The 21,674-nt window shown below is 42.4% G+C and overlaps 2 protein-coding genes across 6 annotated transcripts in view; both read right to left on the minus strand.

Moving 5' to 3' along the window:
* CEMIP (cell migration inducing hyaluronidase 1) overlaps window positions 1–21,674 on the minus strand; it is a 119,559-nt gene that overhangs the window by 75,113 nt on the left and 22,772 nt on the right. The window lies entirely within an intron of this gene.
* Window positions 1–21,674, minus strand: part of LOC142411761 (cell surface hyaluronidase CEMIP2-like) — a 58,404-nt gene that overhangs the window by 10,718 nt on the left and 26,012 nt on the right. For all 4 annotated transcript variants that reach the window (XM_075506184.1, XM_075506186.1, XM_075506185.1 and 1 more), the window contains 2 exons: window positions 18,490–18,705; window positions 10,106–10,314 (listed from right to left, as the gene is read on the minus strand). In XM_075506184.1, the coding sequence (XP_075362299.1) occupies window positions 10,106–10,314; window positions 18,490–18,705 (425 nt within the window). The remainder of the gene's footprint in view (window positions 1–10,105; window positions 10,315–18,489; window positions 18,706–21,674) is intronic.

Raw genomic sequence — 21,674 nt, forward strand, 5'->3', positions numbered from 1 at the left:
CTGTCTGCAGAGCGATAAATGGGGGAAAACCGCTTCGATTTGGAGAAATCTGGGAATCTGCATGCCTAGACCTCTACTTTGCATTACACATGGAGAGCACAAAAGCAAAGCTATTTCACTCTTTTTCTGGTTTTCTCGTTAAAACAAAACAAAACTATCTGCAGGATGGAAAAGGGGACAGGCTGTTCTAGAATAATAAATCAAAGCCGCACAAAGACCCATCAGCTTAAGCCAGATACTGCCCTCTAGATTTTAACCAGCTCCAGCTGTGTCATAACACAGGACAGCTAGAAAACGGATATATTTTCAGATTATTTGGCCTCTGACTAGAGGAAATGAAAGAAATGCACCAGAGCCATGTTTGTGGAATATTTTTAGGACGGAGTCCCAAGACATTTGGCTGTTTCATAAGGGTGATTTGCACTGCGTTAGCACATTTCATCCCCTGAAGACACCATCAATAAAAGGACTTGCCATTTCCCTCAGATGCTGGGAACTGGCTTTGGTGCCGTGCTACACTGGCTGCCACCTCCCTGGGGAACAAGAAAGGCACTAGAAAAGGCAATTGGAAGGTGAAAGAAAAAAAAAAAGCTTGAAAAAACCCACAGCTGCAACTGCCTTGAGTTGCTGGGGCATTTGGGAATATGAGTGCTAGAGCCTAGTGTGCACAGGAGCAAGCTGAGTGAAACGCTGAAATAAATTATATCAAGATTGAAAGGATCAAATGAAAAGCACCTACTTTGGAGTTTGTGGAGGAAGAGATGGAAATAAGTGCATTCCCACAACAAAGGGCTTGGGAGGAGATGTGAGAAGGGAAGGCATTAGAAGTTATCCTTTATGTAAATATAGGAAAGAATAAGGTGGTTATTTTCTCTTTAATTTAGTGGTATTTTAACAGCTTCCTATTTAGTTCTGTGCTTCAGTTCTGTTTCTTCAGCTTGTACAAAATCCACTGTAAACCCTCCCAAATACCTGCCTGTGCGGCTGAACTGGGCACCATCTCCAGGAAAAGCGAAGCAAGAAACACCAGCGCTACTGCGGGACGGTCCACAGGACTGCGCCTTGCAGCTGGCCAGCGGATGGGTGTTAGGTGCCTGTTCTCCAGCCATTGCCAAAACCGAGGGAGAAATGCAACCTCAGGCAACAAGCAGTAATCAGGCATGGAGCGTCTTGGACGTTGCATTCAAAGTAAAACAGATGTGCGTGTGCCTTCCTCAGCCACTTTAGTGTAATGACTTTAGTCAGCCACTGCACTGGCCACCAAGGACCTCCTGGCTGGGTCTCAAGTGCAGGTAGCCTTCATCTTTTTCAGGGTGATCGATAAACTGTGAATATTTGCAGGCAGAATAAGAAAAATAAGTCCTTGTTCTGCTGCTCTCAGTACTGGCATGTCAGCTGGGATCCTTGCAGATGCCCCGGAGGCTTGGAGACACAAGCAGCACTAGCAAGAAGAGAAAACACTGAATTCATAGTAGATCCCAAATTACGAATTCAGAGTAATTTCAGACACCTGCCTGAATGCTGCGGGAACATCTGTAGCTTTAGATGCTCCTATGCTTAAAGACCAGCACAAACGAAGGGAAAAAAATCATTTAAAACACAAGGGCTGAAGTCAGACTATCCTGCACATACACAAAATATGTCCAAAATATGTCCATACACAAAATGCTCTCCAATGTAGCAATACACAGGACTTTTTTTTTTTAAACTTTCATTCTTAGGAGTTTCTTGCAAGAGAAACAAATAAAAATATTCTCAGGTGGAAATTCTGACTTTGGAATTAGCTGACAGTTTAAGTGACAGCCATATTAACATGTGTAGGAAACTAACTTGAGCTACTTAATATTTTCATCCCAAAACTAAGTAAGTGTGTTCACAACCTTTTTTAATGTTAAAGTTCAGTTCTTTTCAGAAGTAAGGAACATTAGTCTTCTTTTTTTCATTCTTGTTCTTAATCAGGCCAACATTTTCCTATGTGTTTTTACAAAAAAAAAATTGGCATTTGAAGGAGAAAAGCTAAATATGCACTAGCAAAAAGTCAGTGTTTAGTAGGTCCTCCCAGTATCAAACACCACTTGGAAAATTTTTGGGAGTCTGCCGACACCAGCATGTATAAAACCTGACACTTCTGCCCCTCTGTTACTGTCATTCAACAATCCCCACAGTGTGTTTCATGCATTTTGATGAATGTATTTAGCCTCTTTATTTCCTTTTGGAAATGGCTGGGTGAAACAAACCCAAGAAGACTTTCTTTTTTCACCAGGATATTGGCATTTGCAATTCTGGCTCCTTCAGGTGAAGTAAAAACATCAGGCAAAGTGTTAAAAAAGTATTCTTATGTTTTGGCAATGAGCAGGATTCCTGGGATAAGCAAAAGCAAAAAAGGACGAAGGAAAGGCAAAAAAAGCAGGCAAGAGGTTTCCTGTTCTTGGACATGTGGTAGATACAGATCTGCACGTACACACATACATACCTCATTTACAACCCTCAGAACAACCCCCCCAGCTCAACCCCACACTCCCAAAGGCAAAGCCACTCAGAGAAACGTGATCAAGCAGGCAAAGGAGGGGAGACTTTTGTGAGTGGTGGGATGTGAAGTGAGTCATGTAACTTGGAGAAGAGATTTGGCCGGAGTAAACATAGAAAGAGTGCATGTCTGGGACTCTACTGCCTGGGAGAGGACAAATAACACTTGTTCAATATTGTGAACGTGCCCCTTGACTACATCGGATGGAGTATCAGTCCTGGGCAAATGGGTATGATCTAGTGCTGGTGTTGCTGGTTATGCTGGACATCAATCCTGGCTGTATTTTAGCTAGGGGAACTTCTAAGCTGATGAATATGACTCTAGAAAACATCTCCACCATGTTTGTTGACATGGTGTGTCACGTAGCTGATGACCATGGAAGTGCACGGTCCAAATCCTGATCTCACTGATGAAAACCTGGGGTAAGCTAATGAGGGAATGCTGTAGGGTACAACTAAAAATTACTTATTTTTTCCTTGGTCTCGAAAAAACAAGAGACTTTCATCCAGTGAGTCAGTCTCCCCCAACTGTTATTACTCCTATTTAAAAACAACCTCTCTGACATTTTGATCAACATCTATGTGAGGTGAACTTTCAAAGGGAGTGAGACAACTGGGAATTTGAAACTTTCCTGTTCATAATATGGGAATTAAGCAGAAACCCCCACATGCTGCTTTGGTAAGTTTGTCTCTCACAGGCTGAATTTTGAACTTCAAAAGACAAAAAAAGCAAAGCCACCATTCAGCCTTCAACCCATCCCAAGAACAAATCACAGGAGGTCAATGCTCCTTGCTCTCAGTCAGGATACAGCTGTTTTTTTCTCTCCAAAAATGTCTCCCAACCTCACAACAGTCTGCCCAGCACCAGGCTGAATCTCTTCTGTCACAAAACCTGCTTTCAGGACAAGCCACCTCCTCTCCAACCAGCATCACTGGTGGGGAAAATGGAGAAAGAAATACCCACACATCTCACGGGTGCTGAGAAGAATGGAGAAAGGGCTGCAAGGAACCTCGCCATGTCCTCACCGCTTTCTCTCAGTTCAAGCTCTTTCCCTTGAACCCATGTTTCCCACCGGCTCCCTGCAGCAGTCACTCGCTCCTTCTCTGTTTCTAGATTTCTTTTTTAATTTTCTGCCTTCAACCCAAGTCCATTAAACACATCCAAATTCCCCGCGATGACAAATACGGCTACTGGGCCAACATCCAGCAATTTTTTTCAAGATCTTGTTATTAAGGATAGACTCTTCTGGAAGACCGCTTGCTGCGGGGATAGTAACAAGTTAGGTATGTGTTTAGCTAACTAGACTTGTGTGTATTGGGATTTAAATGTCTTTCCTAAATGTTGCCATTTAGGAAACGCCATTAAAAATTCAAAAGCATAGGCCATCTCTTAATATAAATTAAAATTTTTGGGTTTACCCATGTGCCTCCTTAGGCAATAAGAATGACTTTTCCTTTTGCAAAGCTCAACAAATTATAGAAGGGATCCTGCCCTGGGGTACACTTCTGCTGATACTCATGAAACCTGGGACTGACTCAGATAGCATTTGGCTCACAGACAATGGTATTCAAGTAAAAATAAGAACTTCCTGCATTTAAATACAGTACATAATCTTATCATCTTTTTTCCCACCCTACATGCTTTCATGGAGGAATCACATCCCAATTCAATTTGTATCTTTTTTAATGCGTTCCGAAGTACTCTGTCACTGACTATGGTGTATTTTGTATTTTCCTGCTGCTGTGCCTCAGATGCACATCAGGTCAGGAGGGCTGGTGGCCCTGAGGAGCCCCAAGCCCCATTCCATGGGCCAGGAGAAGGGTGAAAGCAAGGAAAAACCTTCAGGTTTCATGTGCCAGGCTTCAAAGTGACAAGCAGCCTGGTTTGCCATGGCCATCTGGGGACTGTCTGATGCTCAGATTGCTCTAATTCATGCTGTGAAATGATCATCTCAGGAAGGACGTCTCTCCTCAGAGTCACCTTGTTAATCCCGACCACTGCCACCGGGCCGGCTGCAAGCGCAAGGCACAGAGGACAGCGAGCAGCAAGGGTTGCAGGTGGGGAGGCAAAGAAGGGGCTTTAGGATCACTGGAACGTGGCAATGTCAGCACCCGCTTTGGCCCAGCTATACTAAAACAGTGCAATCTGCAACCTGGTGTTCTGGCAAACGTTTTAGCTTCTTTCCAATTAAAAAAAAATATCTTGTGGCTTTCATCCACTGGTTGACCTGTGGGTAATTTAAGGGATTTAAATAGACAGAAGGGAATTCAAATATATCTGCTAACTTCTGTGTTGTGTGGATGATTAACTCTGAATTACAGATGTTATCAGGAGGGGCAGGCTATGAAACCCAAGTAGCACTTTACTTATTAGGATTGGAAATAGTCTGGTGTTACTTGTATTACATCCAGATCTAGGGGATCGAGGTCAGAACTCATGTATGTACAAGAACAAGAAAACAGTCACAGCCTTAAACTGTTAGCTCCACTTTGAAATACTAATTTTGCCTTCCTGTGCATTTATCAATCTGGGAAGCAAGAGGAAAAACTCATTTAGAACTAATCTGAAAAAGAAACAATCTAGGAATATAGAAAAGAAAAATATCCATAAACTGGGCAAGTCTGCAACAAGTACATTCTAGCCTTGTCTCATTATCTTTGCTTTCCTCCAGACCTTATCACCGCTAAGGAATTTAATCGCAAAAAAATGACAAGTAGCTGAAAGTATGAATCAGACTGGCATTGGATAAGAAACCATAGCAAAAACACCTACCTACACAACCCTGACAAATACAAATATAACAAGCACCCCAGAGTCCCAGTGCAGACATGGACTGCATAAGTTTGCTTGCACTGAAATCTCCACCTTTGGATGGGTTGCAGCATCCTAGAGGCTTCATATCACCCAGCGTCCAAAGGCTCCAGTATTTTTAATGAAGAATTTAGACACCAACTCATTTCAGGCTCTTGAATTTTCAGATAATTGAGATTATTCACTGGTGAATGTGATAACAAGCCTCAGCACAGAACTCCAGCCTAGCAAATACAGGAGTTGAGCAGTGCACCTGTGCCCATCCCTGCACAAACACCACAGCAGGGAAAAGGCTGAACACATGCCCAGACACACACATGGACATCTGAACTTTTGCTTGCTGTTGACAAGAAATTTGGCCCTCCCCTGCTGATTTTTTTTTTTCTGAAGGCTCTCATAAGGATCCAACTCCTGCAACAAGGCACCAAAGAACATGGATATTGTGAGTCTCACCGTACCCCTCCAGGTGAAGCTAAGAGGGTGCCGACGAAGAGAGCCTGGGGAAGGCTGCCCTGCACTGACCTTGGAGCCAGCATCTGCCAGGAGAGGTGCAGTACAAAGGAAAGCCCCTGCTTGCAGGACTGTGTCAATCTACCTACAAAAACCACCCTCTTTATACTATGAGCTGCTCACATTTCCCTGACTTCTCTCTGACGAACCACAGCAGAGAGCCCTAATAAGGGAAAACCCTTCCCACTGAGCCTTAACAGACCAAGTATAGAAATATTTGCCTGTGCTCATTAAAAACAAGGAATCTTTAATCTAATTGCCACTGCTTTTCAGGCTGCTTCAACAGCACAACTTATTACACTATACTTCAGATATGTGCTTTGAGGAGATTTAATTCTTGTCTTTAGATGGGCTGATAACACAAAGAAGCCTGGCTGATTGACTGAACAGCACTGTGCCTTTGATAATAGTATTTGCCTTAGCTTCTTCTGCGATTAGCAAATTTGCACAGGCACAAAGCCTAGGTCATTAAATTGAAGGACTTCATTTCTGACTTTGCTTACTGTATGAAGTGCCAATCTTTGTACTGTTTTCCAGCACCTGAAAGGAGGCACTTACTTGCAACCACATACTGTTTTCCATCCTCTCCTCCTGGCTTACCAGCCTCTCCCCCCTCTCGTAACATGCTTGATGCTCTCTGCGGGCCTCTGTGCTTCAGGGTAGTAATTTTGAGGAAAGCCCTTAACTCAGTCTTACAGATCATTCTCATACTTCTGTGAAGCAGAAAAAACCCCCAAGAAAACATACAAACAGCTCTGAGGGGGCAGACACCGCTCCTACAAAGAGATGAAGCCCATGGAGGAGGGGTCTGAGGTCTCCGTTCATGACGGTTTTGCACATGCTTTATGCCCGATGAGAGCAATCCTCAGCAGATCTGTACTGGTTCTGGAGCACACTTCATTCCTGGTCATTAAAATTCCAGCCGGCACTCTCCTTCTGTTCACTTGCCAAAACATTCAGAAGTTACTTGTCCTGCATTACCTCTTTCCAGAAACATCAATACCCAACCGCCTTCTCATCCTCACAGGGAAACTCCTAGCTGTTAGACAGACAACCCTATCTATAGCTTAAAAAGGCATTTCTGCTGAGACAGCTATGTTTCCCAGCAGCCTGAAAACACAGTCTGCAGGTCTCTGCCGTGGCTTTATATTTGCCCATCAGTCAGCTAGGGACACAGCTACCCTGATGAATGCAAACATGTACATCTCTCATTGGAAGGGAAGTTGGCATGCGTTAAACAGCTCATTTGCACCACATGGCTGCAGATGGCAGCATGTGGAGACACAGCAATTTTGTTTGGTTTAGCTACGTGTTTTGATGGAAGAGAAGAAACTGAAGAATTACTCTAAACACGGTTTGAATCAGTGCGAGGAAGACACATGTACTGCAGCAACCCTTCAGGTGCCCACAACAGAAAGAAAAAGATCTGCTCGGTGACTGTGCTCTAACTGGTGTCCTCCTCCCCTGAGTAAATCCACCCGAGCGGTGCCTCTGAACTCACTGGACGAGATTTGCAGCTCGCAGAAAGCAGCGCTGCCAATTTCAGCTGAGTCATGGGAATTCATCGCGACCAGCTCCTGCCCACCCCAGGAATCCAGATGTTCCAGTCTTCTAATAGATGTCTGAACTGGCATGACTTCTATTGGGTCTTTCTACAGTGCTTCAGGGGCAGGGAAAGCGTTAATCATGCAAGTATTCAACATCAGTGCTATGCCTGACCTCCACAGAAATCCAGATCCTGGTAGACATCTCCCTGCCAAATTCCTTATTTCCCCTCTGACCTTCTTTTAGCTAGCGTAGAGCAAATCACTCCAGAAGCATGAGGGCTGTCTAGCTGCAAAGGCAGCATCCCGGATATATCTATTCATCATTTTACAATGACAAGACTAAAAATAGTTTAATTGTTCACTCAGATTATGTCTGAAATCATTAATCCTAGAATATTGCTATTAAAGTTCATCAAACATTTTTTGGTTTGCATCACATATTCTGCACAGATATTACTATGTTAAGAGCTCATTTTTTGGCAGATTATTGAGTATTTTGGACTAAAAAAGAACAAACAAAACATAAAGCCACTTAGGTAAAAGTCTTGCCTGATTTTCTAACTCTGATTAATCTGGGCTCCACAATCTGAGATTTCTTCCATTCCAGAAATAATTGGAATACAATGTTTAATAAAGGTCATACATGGAACTGCTTAGGCAGGCACTTGCTTTCCTTCAAACTCCTAAATCCTCTTTTTCACCTCAATTTCTTTACCCTTCCACAGGAATCTCATTTCTCCATGTTTTTGCATGCAGTCTGGACATTTCACTACTGCCATTGCATCAGCCTTAAGTCTCGCATTAGTTAGCATCCAGCATACTTGAGGTGTACACAGAGCAGCCACATGTTTCATTCCCAGTTATTTCTTAGCAAGATGCTCTAAATGGAATGAAGTAAAATTGTGGTTTTCCTTTGTTACAGCATATTTCTTCTTTATAATTCTTCAAAACACATACCTTGCCAACTGTTTCTGGATCAGAAAAATCTACAGACCTTTGCCCTGCTCAAATAACTGGTTTCACACAAGACAAAGAGAACCACAACCACATTGTGGTTTTCCATAGTAAAATGTAGTTAAGTTGCTGCTTGAACAAGAGCTAAACTTCAAGCTGAGTTTTACCAAAGACCCAGTGCTGCCTTCAAATTTGAATCTGTGCTTGAAGACCATGGACCAAAGCTTTGGCAAGTATTAATTGGCACAGTTGATAGAGTAACCACCAGTTACCGAGCAGAAGACTTAGCTCTGCAATTGCAAGGAAATAGCTAATAATTTTAAGACAGATAATAATTGCAAAGCTCAGCTTGCCTGTGAGTGACTAATGGGTTTACCTCTTCCTTAAAGAGCACAAAGATATATTAATACAGAAAACAGTGATTTAATTCTAATAAATCCTCTGTGACAGGAGTGTTCAAACAACGATCCTCCAGCTACTCGGTCATGGCCCTACAGCTACTACATCTTTAACTCAAGAGGACCAGATATATGTCACTGGCTATAATGGGCATGTATAAAGAGGAAACATTGCCCTTGTTAGCTATGTTCCCATGGGGCTTCATAATGGGAACTAAGGACAGTATTTTTCCCCAAATTTCTTCAGCTCCAAAGTTCAGGGGAACCAAATAGAGCTCAAGCTTTTGCCAAAACTACCCTAAGCTAAAACCACAGCAGTGATACTCTGCTGGAGGAGCAGAGGATGGGTGTGGGATTTGGTGGATAATACTGGATGAACTTGGGAACCCGCCAGATTTACCAGTGGTACGTGCTGCTTCACGTCCTCGGTGCCTCTGAGTTCTTTCATGTCAACTATCTAAAACCTGCTTTGCAAATCTGAGCCTGTGTGTGGCTGGGTTGTGTGTAATCATGGAAGATTCCATTTGCGTACCTCTGTCCTTTTATTGTATTGTGTTTTTTTCAATAACTGAGGAGTCACACAAACTGCAGAACCCAAGGTGATGGCCAGGTTTTTTTGTGGTGCTTATCTCTTGCAGCATCTCATCTGTGCAAACCATAGCAATGTCTGTCACAGCTAAGGCGACTGGATTGCAGGACTCTCTCCTAACAGTTGTACCAGTGCAAAGCACAAGTAATTTCACTAAAGCAAGAAGAACAGTACTAAAAACCAGAAATGAAATTATGCAAAATGAAACAGATTGCAAGGGAAAAAAGTAGTATCTAAGATGGATATACTCTGCTTTTATATAATGCTAGAAGAAAACATGGCAAATAAATACAGCACAGCCTACAATTTTGCTGTACTGAGTCCTAACATTTTAAAACTTTATGTAAAAAGAAACAGCGATTGCAGTGCTGTTTGGATTACAGAAGATGCAAAGCTCTGTGCACATTCTGATGTATTTCTGCACTTTATATATATGGGAGATAAATTATGTGTGCAGCAACTAGTACAAACAAACGAACAAGAGCCAGAGCTCTTCTGGAGGGATTTCAGGGACAGCAGGCCAGGACTTACTTGGATTCTGTTTCAAAACTTTCTGGAAAGAGAAAGGTCTCTGCACATCAAAAAAGCTGGAATAAAGTGAAAGCAGAGGCATCTCTTTGCATCAGTAAGTGCCAGCCATTAACACCTTGCTTCCACGCTCTCAGAAATTGCTGAGACTTTTGAAAGGTCACTTGTGAATAACCTGGGAAATTGTTAAAGCTCCAAACCTTTTGAAAACAGAACATTTTCTAACAACATAGGGCAGTACCTGTTGAAGTTGATCGGGTACAGGATAATATCCTCAGGTGCTCTGCCGTCCCACTGGATGATATAAGCCTGCTCGAGCATGATGACAGGCTGGTACTGCTGGTATGGTGCTCCTCTGTTCACGCCTTGCAACCGCAAGGGATGGGAATGGTATGCTGCTCTGGCAATGGATAAGGTCAGATTCTCGGGGCGTCTGGCCTGAATATAAAGCTGAGGGTGAAAGGAAAATGACAAACATAGCCATTAAACCAGCCAGGCTCAGCCATAACATGTGCATTTGATCATCGTTGCCTGTAAATGGTTTTTGCCAATGAAGAGCTCAGAACATTTGGAAAGTCACTGAAACATTTCCAGTTCAAATAAAAAGGTAAAACAGAAATAGCATCTGCAGCCATTTGTGGGGACACCATGAAGTGAGATATGAATTGTACAGCCCCATAAAAATGTTCACTATTCAAAATCTTAAGGGAGAAGGATAATCAAGGAAATATCGCAAAGTAACTCTTTTTTATGAATTCAAATAGCTGCACTTTAAAAACAGGCTTATTCCATTGAAAATACAGAAAGCTCTTAAGTTATTTCAACAGGCTTTGGATTAGGTCCAGTTATCTAATGGAATCCACATCTTCGCTCTCAGGCAGCAGACTAGGCTGAAATTTTGGGGGCTAAAACTCGATGGCCTGACTATATGACCTTATAGACTAACTACCATGTTCCACAGGCTTCAACAGAGGGCTCTTCTGTGCAGGGACCAACAGGTGCCCTTGGCCTGTAGTTCAACTCTACAAACCAGTTACAAAACTACACTGCGGTTGTATGCTTTTTCTGTCCTGCCATCACTTAAATGAAGGCCAATTCATGTGGCAAACATTAGTTTTAAGGCTGACTGCATGATGTTCACCTGCTTCCCCCCGTGTGAAATTCCAGTGCAAAAGGAGGATGCAAAGCTAGTCATACAAATCTGTCTTGACATGCGGGCTTGTAGCAGACACCTTGTCATATTCCCTGAAGGGTTTCAAATGCACCGAGGACAGGTGAGGACACCTATAATCCTGCTTCCTTCACTCTCCTACGGTGTAGAATAGTGCTCTTTGCATCAAGAACTTAAAACATCCAACGCAAAAATCCACATTAGCTCAGAAGTGTCTAAGCTTCTACATGACTATCCATCCAGCAAAATTATTTTTAAACTCAATTTCTGTCTTTGAGGTAGATCAAAATGGAGGTAGTAGTCTCTTAACAGATTTTAATACTGCAGGCAAGGATACAAGCACAGCCAAGGCTAGCAGAGAGGGTGAGACTCCATCTATCAGGATAGCCACCTCCTAATGCAGGGCTATGAGACCTTGGCCCCTCACATCTCCATATCTGCTTCTCTTCCTCTAGTTTACACAGATTGAAAGCTCTGCAAAAACAGACTATATCTCACAGGTTTATATATGGGCTTATTTTAGGTGGGGTTTCTAGCCAGTTCAGTTTCATGCCCAGAAGGATTCCACACTTGCACCTGCTCCTGGTGTTGAGTTGGAGCTACTCAGGACCTCCAAAAGACAGGCCATCTCGGCCTACCCCTCACCTCACCCCTGAGTTCAGCAGCCTCATGCTGAATGCTCAAGTTAAAAATTTGGGTCTCACATCAAAAAAATTAATCCAAAAGTGGTTGTAAATGTTTCTTGGATATCCTATTCCTCCTTTCACACCATTGCACTTTAATGATGAGAGCCTATCCTGAGCAGTATCTGCAGACCCTTGGAGATTAAAGTGGATCGCAGAATTGCATTAAACACAACCTTTTCTTGATGGCTGGAACTATTGATCAAGTAATTCACCCCAAACAATCTCTGAGCAGCAGCCCATTTGCTCATTCTTGATGGATCCAGGAAGAATAAATTATTTTTACAGTCTGATAAAAGACCTTTTTTATCTATGAAACCAAGGAGGAAAACCTATTTTCCCTTCACATTCAAAGCATGATTGGAAAGTCAGTAACATGCAATGCAATAAACCACATTTCAATGTCATTTGTCCCCACCCGGATGGGGAAATGCTGAGGTCAGAGCAGGTGATCAGTAAGGTCCCTTTGGACCTGAAATCCCATGAATGTATTAATTGTTCTCAATCAAAACGGCATTTTCTGATAAAGAACAGTTGGAATGAACTCTGGTACTGCAAAATAACAGCCCATTTGTGTCTTTCTGGATAAGAGGCAAGAGTTTCTGTCTTATTACTGCAAATTTTGACATTATTTCCTTCTAATACGCGTCTCCAGCAAGCAGAGAATATTAAGGTGGTAGCTGCTGTGCACTTACTTACTACAAAATTAAATGCACAAATGATAAAATAAGCCAAGAAAGGAAGGAAATGCATTCAATGAGTTCCTAAATTACAGACTACCAAGAACAAAAGATTCCTATATACTTTAAGGTATCTGTGTAAAAAGAAAAAAGAGAGAGAGAGTGCTGTGCATGGCATAGGCTGCTCACTATAGCTATTGTTAATGAGTTCAAGAGTGCTGGAAGAGTTTGCAGTATGCTTCGATAAGATGATGAGGAAAGCCTATCAGAGATTTGTTGGTAACTTTTTCCCCCAGGTGCCTAGGGACCATGTCTGACGTTGAGGATAATGGTGGCAGCTGTTTTGAGAATGAAATAGTAATTACTAGAACAAGGAAAAATGCCACTTCTGTGTTGATAGAAATATTTGTAAACTGAATTTGTCTCCTGCAATGACCAACACTGGCCACTGAGTGAATACCTTCCAGAACTGCAAGCCACCAAGGATGTGATTTTCAGTCCCACAGAAATACAGCGGTATATCTGGTGGATCTTGCAAAATGGTTATCACTAAAGGAGGTCACAGTAGGTAAATGACCTGATAGGTCCTACACAAAGAGTCTCTTTTGCCCAGGTGGAGCATCACTAAGTCAACAGGACTCTGACCAGGAGCAGGGACTAGCTGAGATGTTCCCTGCAGCAACTGGGGTCAGCTCTGGAGCAACAGTCCTAGTAGGTTGGTCCTTCCTGAACACACCAAGCTGCACAGAAAGCAGCACCCCACATTTTCCCATTAATCCCTTTCTCTGGGCCTCCCCCCTCATTTGAGGGAACAAGAGGGGAATCCAATCCCTGTCCATGAAATCCCTGACCTCCCTTCTGTGATGCTGACTCATGTCAGTCCTAGTACTTGTTTTTTGTTACCCCTTCAGGACTGCAATCAAGACCAACAGATCAGTTTAGAAAAATCCCAAAATACTCATCCACCAAAAGGCTGCTTTTAATTCCCAATGAGATGAATGAAGTAAAAAGAACCCTTTGAACTCCACCAGCCCCAGGCAGGTGACACATCAGCCACTGTCCCAGCATAGTGCTCTTGGGATGTTACAACGTGGCCTCTTTCTTCCTCAGCCTTTACTCTGTGACACTTTTACTCACTTGAACTGAACTTGGAAAAATTTATCACTTTTATTCCTTGTATCTACCTTTGGAGGGGCAAAACGCTCGTGAATAAGAGTGAAAAGGAGAGTAACGAGAATTTTTTTTCTAGAATGAAAAATCCATCTTCCTTAGCAACAACTCCATAATTTTTGGTTAGATCTACCGAAATATTTAAGAGAAGAAAGTGGGTCATAAAGATACTTTAAAATACGAGAAGTGGTGACAGCTTAATGTAGTAGGAGAAGAAGAGCTAGTTAAAACATTATAAAATGTGAGCCTTCTACTTGCCTGGATGGTTTAATGAACATAGTTGTCATTTTAGCTGCTTAACACTTCATGCTGAAAAGATGTGTCACATTTCCCCGTGCTTACATGGCAATTTTCCCAAGTAGATTGTGAAACTGAGAAGATAAGTTCTTTTACAATTCATGGGGGATCTGCTATTCAACTGGATAGCGAGTATGAAGATAAGCAACATGCAAAGTATTGGAACAGAAAATCTTGGTTTCTCAGAAAAGTTTTGCTTGCTTTCTAGTTTCTTTAACATCGCTTTTGTCCTACTGTGCTGTCACCTGTCAAGCTGGGGCAAAATGAGAAGTTCAAAGCACCCTTTCTCCTCTTCTGGTTGTTTGACTGTTCAAAAAAGGTTAATTTCTCAGGGCAAAACATTTTCTCCATGACGTTTCCAAGTGAAGACCTTAAAATTCTTTCAGAAAGAAAAATGTATCTTTCTTTCTATAAGACATGCTAGGACCAATTTTGGCCCTAAAAATGACAGCAGCTTCCCTGACATCAGCAAAACTACTTTGATTTTCCGTTGGTGCACATCAGAGATCAAAATTGGACCTCTTTGTCCACATATGGACACCATTAGCTGAAAAATATCTTGCAGGCTTTTCCTTCTTCCCAGTCCGTGAGGTGTTGACAATCCTCAAGCATCGCAGATACCCTGGGATTGTACGGTTTTGCCTGTGCTTAGAAAAGCGCCGTTTGCAACCCACTGCATCTCTTGCTAGCTTTACATTTAGAAGCATCAGTACCAAAACCAGCTACACAGGCAGTGAATACAGAAGCGGATACCAGCTGAAGGTATATAACTTGGAGATGCAGGATCAGCACAATTGCAAATATTCACTGCAAGACAGAGTTACAGAAGAATTTCTACTTCAGCAGCCTGCGGTAAGGTAGTGACTAAGCGAACTGGTGAAAAATCAACAGCATTGCCTAAAGCATTTTATAATAGCAAGGCATCAATTTTTCGGTAATTCAAAACTGACACTAATTTAGCTATGTAGCAGTCTCTTATGACTGTCTAACACCTTTTTAAGCTTATAAAAGAAAATAGCACGTCCTGCCAAAAACTCTGCTTGTTTTAATATAGACTAATACCAAAAAAGAGAATTTTCACAGCCTCTCCTGATGAGTTGCTGTGAAGTCTGTGAGGAAGCAGTAAGTGCACAGCTTCAACTGCCCAGTGGGAGCCAAGGCACTTGTCTTACAATTTATATAAAAATCAGAAATGGTTTAGGAATCTCATTTACATTTTAACAAGTAATGCAGGTGTTGAGGAGTCTCCAATTCAGTGCCTTTGGAAATCTCACCCACCTACATAGAGAGAACTATGGGATGAGCCTCTCCCTACATTTTTCTTTTATTACTGGCCTTTGCAACAGCTGAAAGTCAGGTTGACGGGACACCACAGACCTCAGCACCCTGCTGACGGAGTCTGAGTGACTCACAGAGATTGCTAGAAGATGTGGTGCTGCCAACTCTTGTGATTTCCTTGTGAGTCTCCCTGTACTTGTTGTTCTTCCTCAAAGGCTCGCTTTATTTACATTACAACATGAGAGTTTCAGCTGTCATTAAAAAGCAAAGGGGGTTGGTCTTGTTTGGACAACTAACCCCTAGGCTCCAGAATCGAAAGAGGAGGACAAAAAGACCTGATAGTTCTTGCTTGTGTAAATTTCTGATTTTAAGCTGGTCCCAGAACCCTTTTTTGGTAGTGAAAGGCAACGCTGGAGCCAAAGCACGAGGCATTTCTTAGTGTTCCCTGCTGAAGGAAGGTCTTGGACACCATGTGGGGAAGGTGGCATGATGCTTCTTGGAGACAGTGAGGAGGAAGGACCATGAACCAACTGTAGGAAGATAGGAATGTCAACCTGAGTTGCCAGATTAAAACGCCCTCAGGCAAGTCTATCCCCAGGATTTTGTGGAGCTAGAAACACTGCCAGAGGAATAGGTTTTCCCCAGGCATTTCCTTTCCTGGGCAAATTACATCCAGGAGAAGATGAGCATGAAAAGTGAATGAAAGAAACCAAGCAGAAAGGAACTAACTGAACTCTAGGCACTTTGCTCAGAAAGGATTTGGCTGCAATGTTAGCTGAAGGACTTGGATCTCATTTTTCCATGCCAAGTAGCCCATCCCTAGGCTGACTATCTTGGGCCCAGTTCAGCAGTAATATAAGAGTCACTATTTCCTTGAACTGAAAGGACATTTTCACCTGCTTGCGCTAGGGAAGAATAAAAGTTCTTGTCTACCAGAGCTACATGAAAAGGAAAAGAAAAACAGATTTTGTAATAGAGTTGCTAAGATCAAAGCAAACCATCTTTCTCCATAATTGGATTCACTCTTTTAGGCTTTTGATCTAAAATATGACACTCAGAATTTAGCACACAAACAAATCATCAGTTTGTCAAGGTGCTGAGAAGCAGGGTTAAGCTGAAATACTCCAACATATATACCCTCCAAATTAAATAAAACCCTACTGCACGGGACCAATTTCTTCTACCCTGCACACATATATATTTCCCTACCCAAACCCCATAAAGTGAAGCATTTCATGTGAGCTTTACTCATCCTGCTGGATGCTGATTAGTTGAAAAATGCTGGTAAGTAACGGATTCCAGAGAAGCAAATGTTTATGCTTGCCTAAACCTAGCCAAGGAAATTTTCTATGGTGGAAAAACTGCCTCACCACATAGAGTGCCATAACTGGGAGGGTATTAATAGAAATAAAAATATAAATGCCTACTTGTTTACAGTTCTGAATTTAACTGTTAGGTTGCCAGAGCAGAGAATATCCTTTCTCTAGAGACAGAGCAAAACGTAAGTGCCAAGCACAAAACCCTAATTCAATGGGAGTGTTTCACAGGAGCCCAGTCCTGTTTCTGCTTAGTCAATAGCAAACCAGGGGGTGTAAGTCCAGTGTCCAGACACTTAAATAGCAACTCCTGCTCTCTGCTGTGCAGCTAAAGCAAACGCATATAAATTTTTTTAGCTTAAGGAGACCTGCATAATCTGGATTTGACCTTGCACATATTATGTAGGCATAGAGGTCTCAAAGATAATTGCATTCCTAAAAGTTTCATGCGTCAAGTTCCTGGAGAAAGGGGAGCAGAGTGCTGTGTCTGACTATCCAAAGTGCAAGCTCACACACTACTACACATCAGAGAAGCCACGGAGAAAGCACCTTCAGAAATCTCCCAATGTGGAAAATCCATGAGGCTAGGTTTGAAACCCATCCTGAGGTGCAACTGTAGGAAATCAGGCTCTGCTAATCCCCGTGCTCACAAAAACTGCATGTTACAAAGGGAAACCTGACAGCCTGCTCCTCTCAAGGCAATTTTAATGCTGCCTGGTTTTCAGTGACTTCAGGCAGTTTCACCCTGTGCCACACCTGCTGATGTGTGGGCAATGTCTGCTGACTCCCAATGAGACAAGAGTTTGCAGCACGCTCCCACGTGCACAGAAGACTCTTAATAAATAAATAACACCTGCTGTACCTCATGAATTCTGATCTTATGTTAAGATCACTTCATACTCCATTCTTGCCTTTCATATCCAGCAGTGCACCCCACTGCAGTCTTTATTTGACAGTGCAGGGCTGTTCTCAGGGGTCAGGAGAACATAATGGTCCTTCCAAAAGCCACATCTTCTGTGAGGGCTCCCAGTATCCACTCTCCAACCTCAAACCACGTGGTGCTGTTTGTACCCACAACACACAGTCTTAATATTTGGCTTGTTCAACACAAGGAGAGAGGAGACCTGGCAAAATGTCCAAGTAACTGGAGTTTTAAAACAGGCCTGGATACCTTTTTTGAAATACATTAATATCCTTTAGAAGTGGAGGGGCAAGGGAAGCCATCTGCGATCTCTTACAGGTGACTGTGAAAGCTGTGGTGAGTCATGTATTTACAGTATGCTCTATCCACACACAAAGGTCTTGTTGAAATTTGAGCAACATACAATGAACCACAATCTGATTTTGAGGTCACATTTTCCCTCCATTTACCATTCTCCTCTTTCTTTCTTTCTTTCTTTCTTTCTTTCTTTCTTTCCCTGCTGAATGGTTACCTCGGATTTGCAGCCCTTTCTACCAAGGTGTTGACATCTCAGCTAAGGTCTCTAACTCAAGTGTGCCGAAGAAAACTGCTGCAAAGGTTTAAGACCTTAAACTGACCTAAGACTGTCCATCCCTCAGCCAGGGATTTCTGGATGGGAGATGAGAAATAAGTGTAAGTTTGTGTCTCAACCATGCATTTCACCACCCTGAACACAGTGGGATGTATCAGAGGAGTAACATCTTCCATTACCGAAACTTGATTCACCAGACTTATCCACCAGAGCCCCATGATAGAGTGGACAAATGCCTGGAAGCAAGAACTAGAAAACACCAAACTTTCCCCCAACTCAATTTCAACTTGCAGCTTCTTGTGGGCAATAGGAAGAGACAGGGCTCCTTACAGCCACGGGTGGCAGGCAGCGGCACAACAGGAGCTTTACTGAGCCCTTGGAATTAGGCAGATAACACTGAGAGGAGTAAAATTATACCCAATTTATTATTCACCTCTTATCTTATGGAGCGTTGAGTAGCTTTCACTCCGTCCCCCCTCACCTGAGGACACCCACCCAACACTCCCAGCAGCATTGCCTGCAGCCACTCCCCATTACCTGTGCAAATTTCCCGGTACACATCACCCCGTTCCAGCGCGGGACAGTGAGACACCCGGGATGACGCAGCAAGTAGTTGTCCGCTCTGCCTATGAAAGTGTCCGGATACCCTGTCACCGAGCCGTCCAGATCATGGAAGATAGACATTTTGTCACCGTCATTATCGTTGCTTCCAAACCACTGGCCTGATCTGCCAAAAAACACTTTTAGTCCAACCTAGCAGGAGAAAATAAGAAGAAAAATTACTGGTTAGCTTTAAGTAAGGGCTTGGGTTTGCAGTGTTTTAACAGCCAAAACAGTGATACAGCTAGAACTAGAAAGCTCTGTTGTATGAGTAAGAGTTTTGTTTTGCCTCTTCTATTTAGAAAAATTTCTGACTATATTGGTTTTCCCCTCATTTCTTAATCCCAGGAGATAGTTTCACAAAAATTAGACTTTGGGTTCTTTGAAATGCACCTGCACAACCATGTATTCCTTGAAATCACACAGCAATAAATTATGCGGTGGCAAAAGGAAGAGGATGGCTCAAAGGGTAGGTAAGTACTGGAAGATTATGAAATTTACTGAGGAATGTCACAGCTGTGATCAAAGAAACAAAAATTACTAGATATCTGGTGAATTTTCTCATATACTTTCAACGGCTGTTCTAAGCCGTTCTGTGAGTGCCATTTTTTTCTAATTGTTCCCCTAAAACCTTATAAAACTCATAAAAGTGACAGCAATTCTCAGAATTGGCTCTTGTGCACATTCTAATATATCCCCTGAACAATTTTTTTTAAGCAAGAGAAATAACAGGAAACAGCATTACCCTTATTATGCATAACTCTGTTTTCAAGATTTTTTCAGTAGCTAAGTAAAAGAGTCTGTCCTGATATGAAAATCCAGCAAAACAAGGAAACTGCAGATGTTCGGCAAAAAGACGTGGAATATTTTAATGTCTGCGGAGAAAATTATTGCAGCGTGCAATTATTAAGTTCTGACATAATCAAGAAAATAATTACTCCAGGTCAAGCACTCTGAATGAATCCTGCAGCAACGTGTATAAAAGCAGACGGCGTAAATAGCCACTGGATCACGCCGACCCAAAGGACTGCAATTTCTTCCATTTAGCCCAACTAATTTTAATTGGACTGTGCACATGAGTAAGAATTAGGGTCAGCAGGATTAGGCTGCAAGTTTACTAAGGGCTTTAAAGGCTTTATTTTAACAATAATAAACAGAACAGCTTAGGAGAATAGGAGGGTCATTGTGATTCTGAGTTAGATGGAAAGTCCCATTGGCTTAAAAAGAATGACCATTGCAGCGACAACTACTTGCAGAATAAGTGCCTTTATTCCTTTAAAATTAAATTAGAGCCTAGAACCATTTTTCTGCCACCTTCTTGTCTAAGTATGAGTCTCATAAACAAACACCTGACGCAGTCTCATTTAAAGGAAGCTCAAACACATGGAAATTTAATGTGTATTTTTGAGTGTTTTAAAACCTTTTCATACTGTACCGCAGGAAATTTTTGCCCAAAGGGCTACTCCAAAAGTATTTTTTTTTCCTTTCTTTTTAATTTATAAAAGAGGGGATATTTAATAAATGTAAACACTGTGCTGCAGCTCAAAGCTCCATTATAAATATTTTGTGACAGTGCACTTCTGGAGTTGAATATGAAAATGGGGAGAACTTCACTGGGGAGGAGAACAGTCAGCTCTACTTCAAAACAAACTAAGGCACAGCCAGTACAGCTTACATTTGATTAACACTCTCAGTGTTTCCATCCAGCAGCAGACAGTTTTGGTGCTAACGCTAATCTTTAACGTTCTCCTTGAAAAAGTCTGAAAGTCAGAAACAAAATATAAATGTTAATGAGCAGTGTCACTTCTTCTATAAGTCTCAAGGTTACCTTGCTTTTGTACACTGAGGGATAGGGGTGCACTGAGTTTGCAGTTACAGCTATGGCAACATATATTTTTTTCTAAGTGAACACACATGAACTCAAAGACTCAGTTTGTCAGGTATGTCCATGTGGAGCTGGGAATGAGCTAGAAAAGGGTGCAGAAACAGGTCATGTCTAGCTACCACACTACTATTCAGACACCTAGTTTTCATTAGGTGTGGACTACCTGGGAGTGATACGGTATAAAGGTTCTTTGAATTACCTGTCTGAAGCCTGACAGGGAGATCTGACACATGATGGTTATGTGAGTACGTAATCTCTTAGGAATGTGCTAACTCAACATGTCCAAAGGCAGCCCACCTAACACAGCTGCAGACAAGTCCTGAAGACTGCAGTGGAAAACACTTTCTATATTAAAAATCAATAACGTACTGGAAACCATCATAATAACTTGCAAATTTTTCTAAAATTCAAGTATTGGCACAAGCTGCCAAAAAAAGCCGTATCACTGTATCGCAAGATCAGTGTGAATCTTCCTCTGTTTTACCACCCAAGGACTCTGCCCTCGTTAGCATGGCTTTTACTCTGCTGGAGTGATACAAGCCCTCACCCTGCAAGTTCCCTTTGGTCAGGAGTCTCTTTAGGGTTTGTTTTGGGTTTTTTTCTGCCCTCTTTTTCAGGGGTAACAGATGTGCACTTTAACTCAGTGTCTGCTTTTCTTTTTCCCGTCATGAACTGTTTGCAAACTTCTGTTTTGACGCAGAAACCCAGCACTAAGACAACACAGGCTAAACATAGTAAAGGCAACATTAGGAAGCGCCCATCTCTTAGCTAGGTAGGACTGCAATCCCATGGGAGTTGCTAGACCACAGCCAGGAGCCAGTGCTGGCCCCTCTGAGCTCTTCTGGGGACCACAAACCCACCCAACACAGACCACTGCGATTTCTTTGGCTCAGGTAAGTTCAGAGATGCCATAGTGTTGGCACAGCTAGGAGTAGAATCGGCTTGAATCCACCCTAAGCTCCTGGCTGCAGGGAAAAAAATAACCAGAGGGACTATTAGCAGTGGATGTGAATTGGGACAGTTTGTGAGTCTTCTGCACCTGCTAGAGGTGGCCTTGTTCATGGGAGCCCAAAAGGTCACGTACAAGCTCTTGCTCCTCACCTCAGTCTACAGGAGCTGTGCAGAAAAAGGACAGAGGGATGAATGGGTTGCTATTTTAGGACTAAAAAGAGGTATGTCAGGTCTTCTTAAGAAATGATGCACCAGTGTCCTGTTTGGGCATGGTTCTGTTCTGGGC

Source organism: Mycteria americana, chromosome 6, assembly GCF_035582795.1.
Source record: "Mycteria americana isolate JAX WOST 10 ecotype Jacksonville Zoo and Gardens chromosome 6, USCA_MyAme_1.0, whole genome shotgun sequence".
NCBI lineage: Eukaryota > Metazoa > Chordata > Aves > Ciconiiformes > Ciconiidae > Mycteria > Mycteria americana.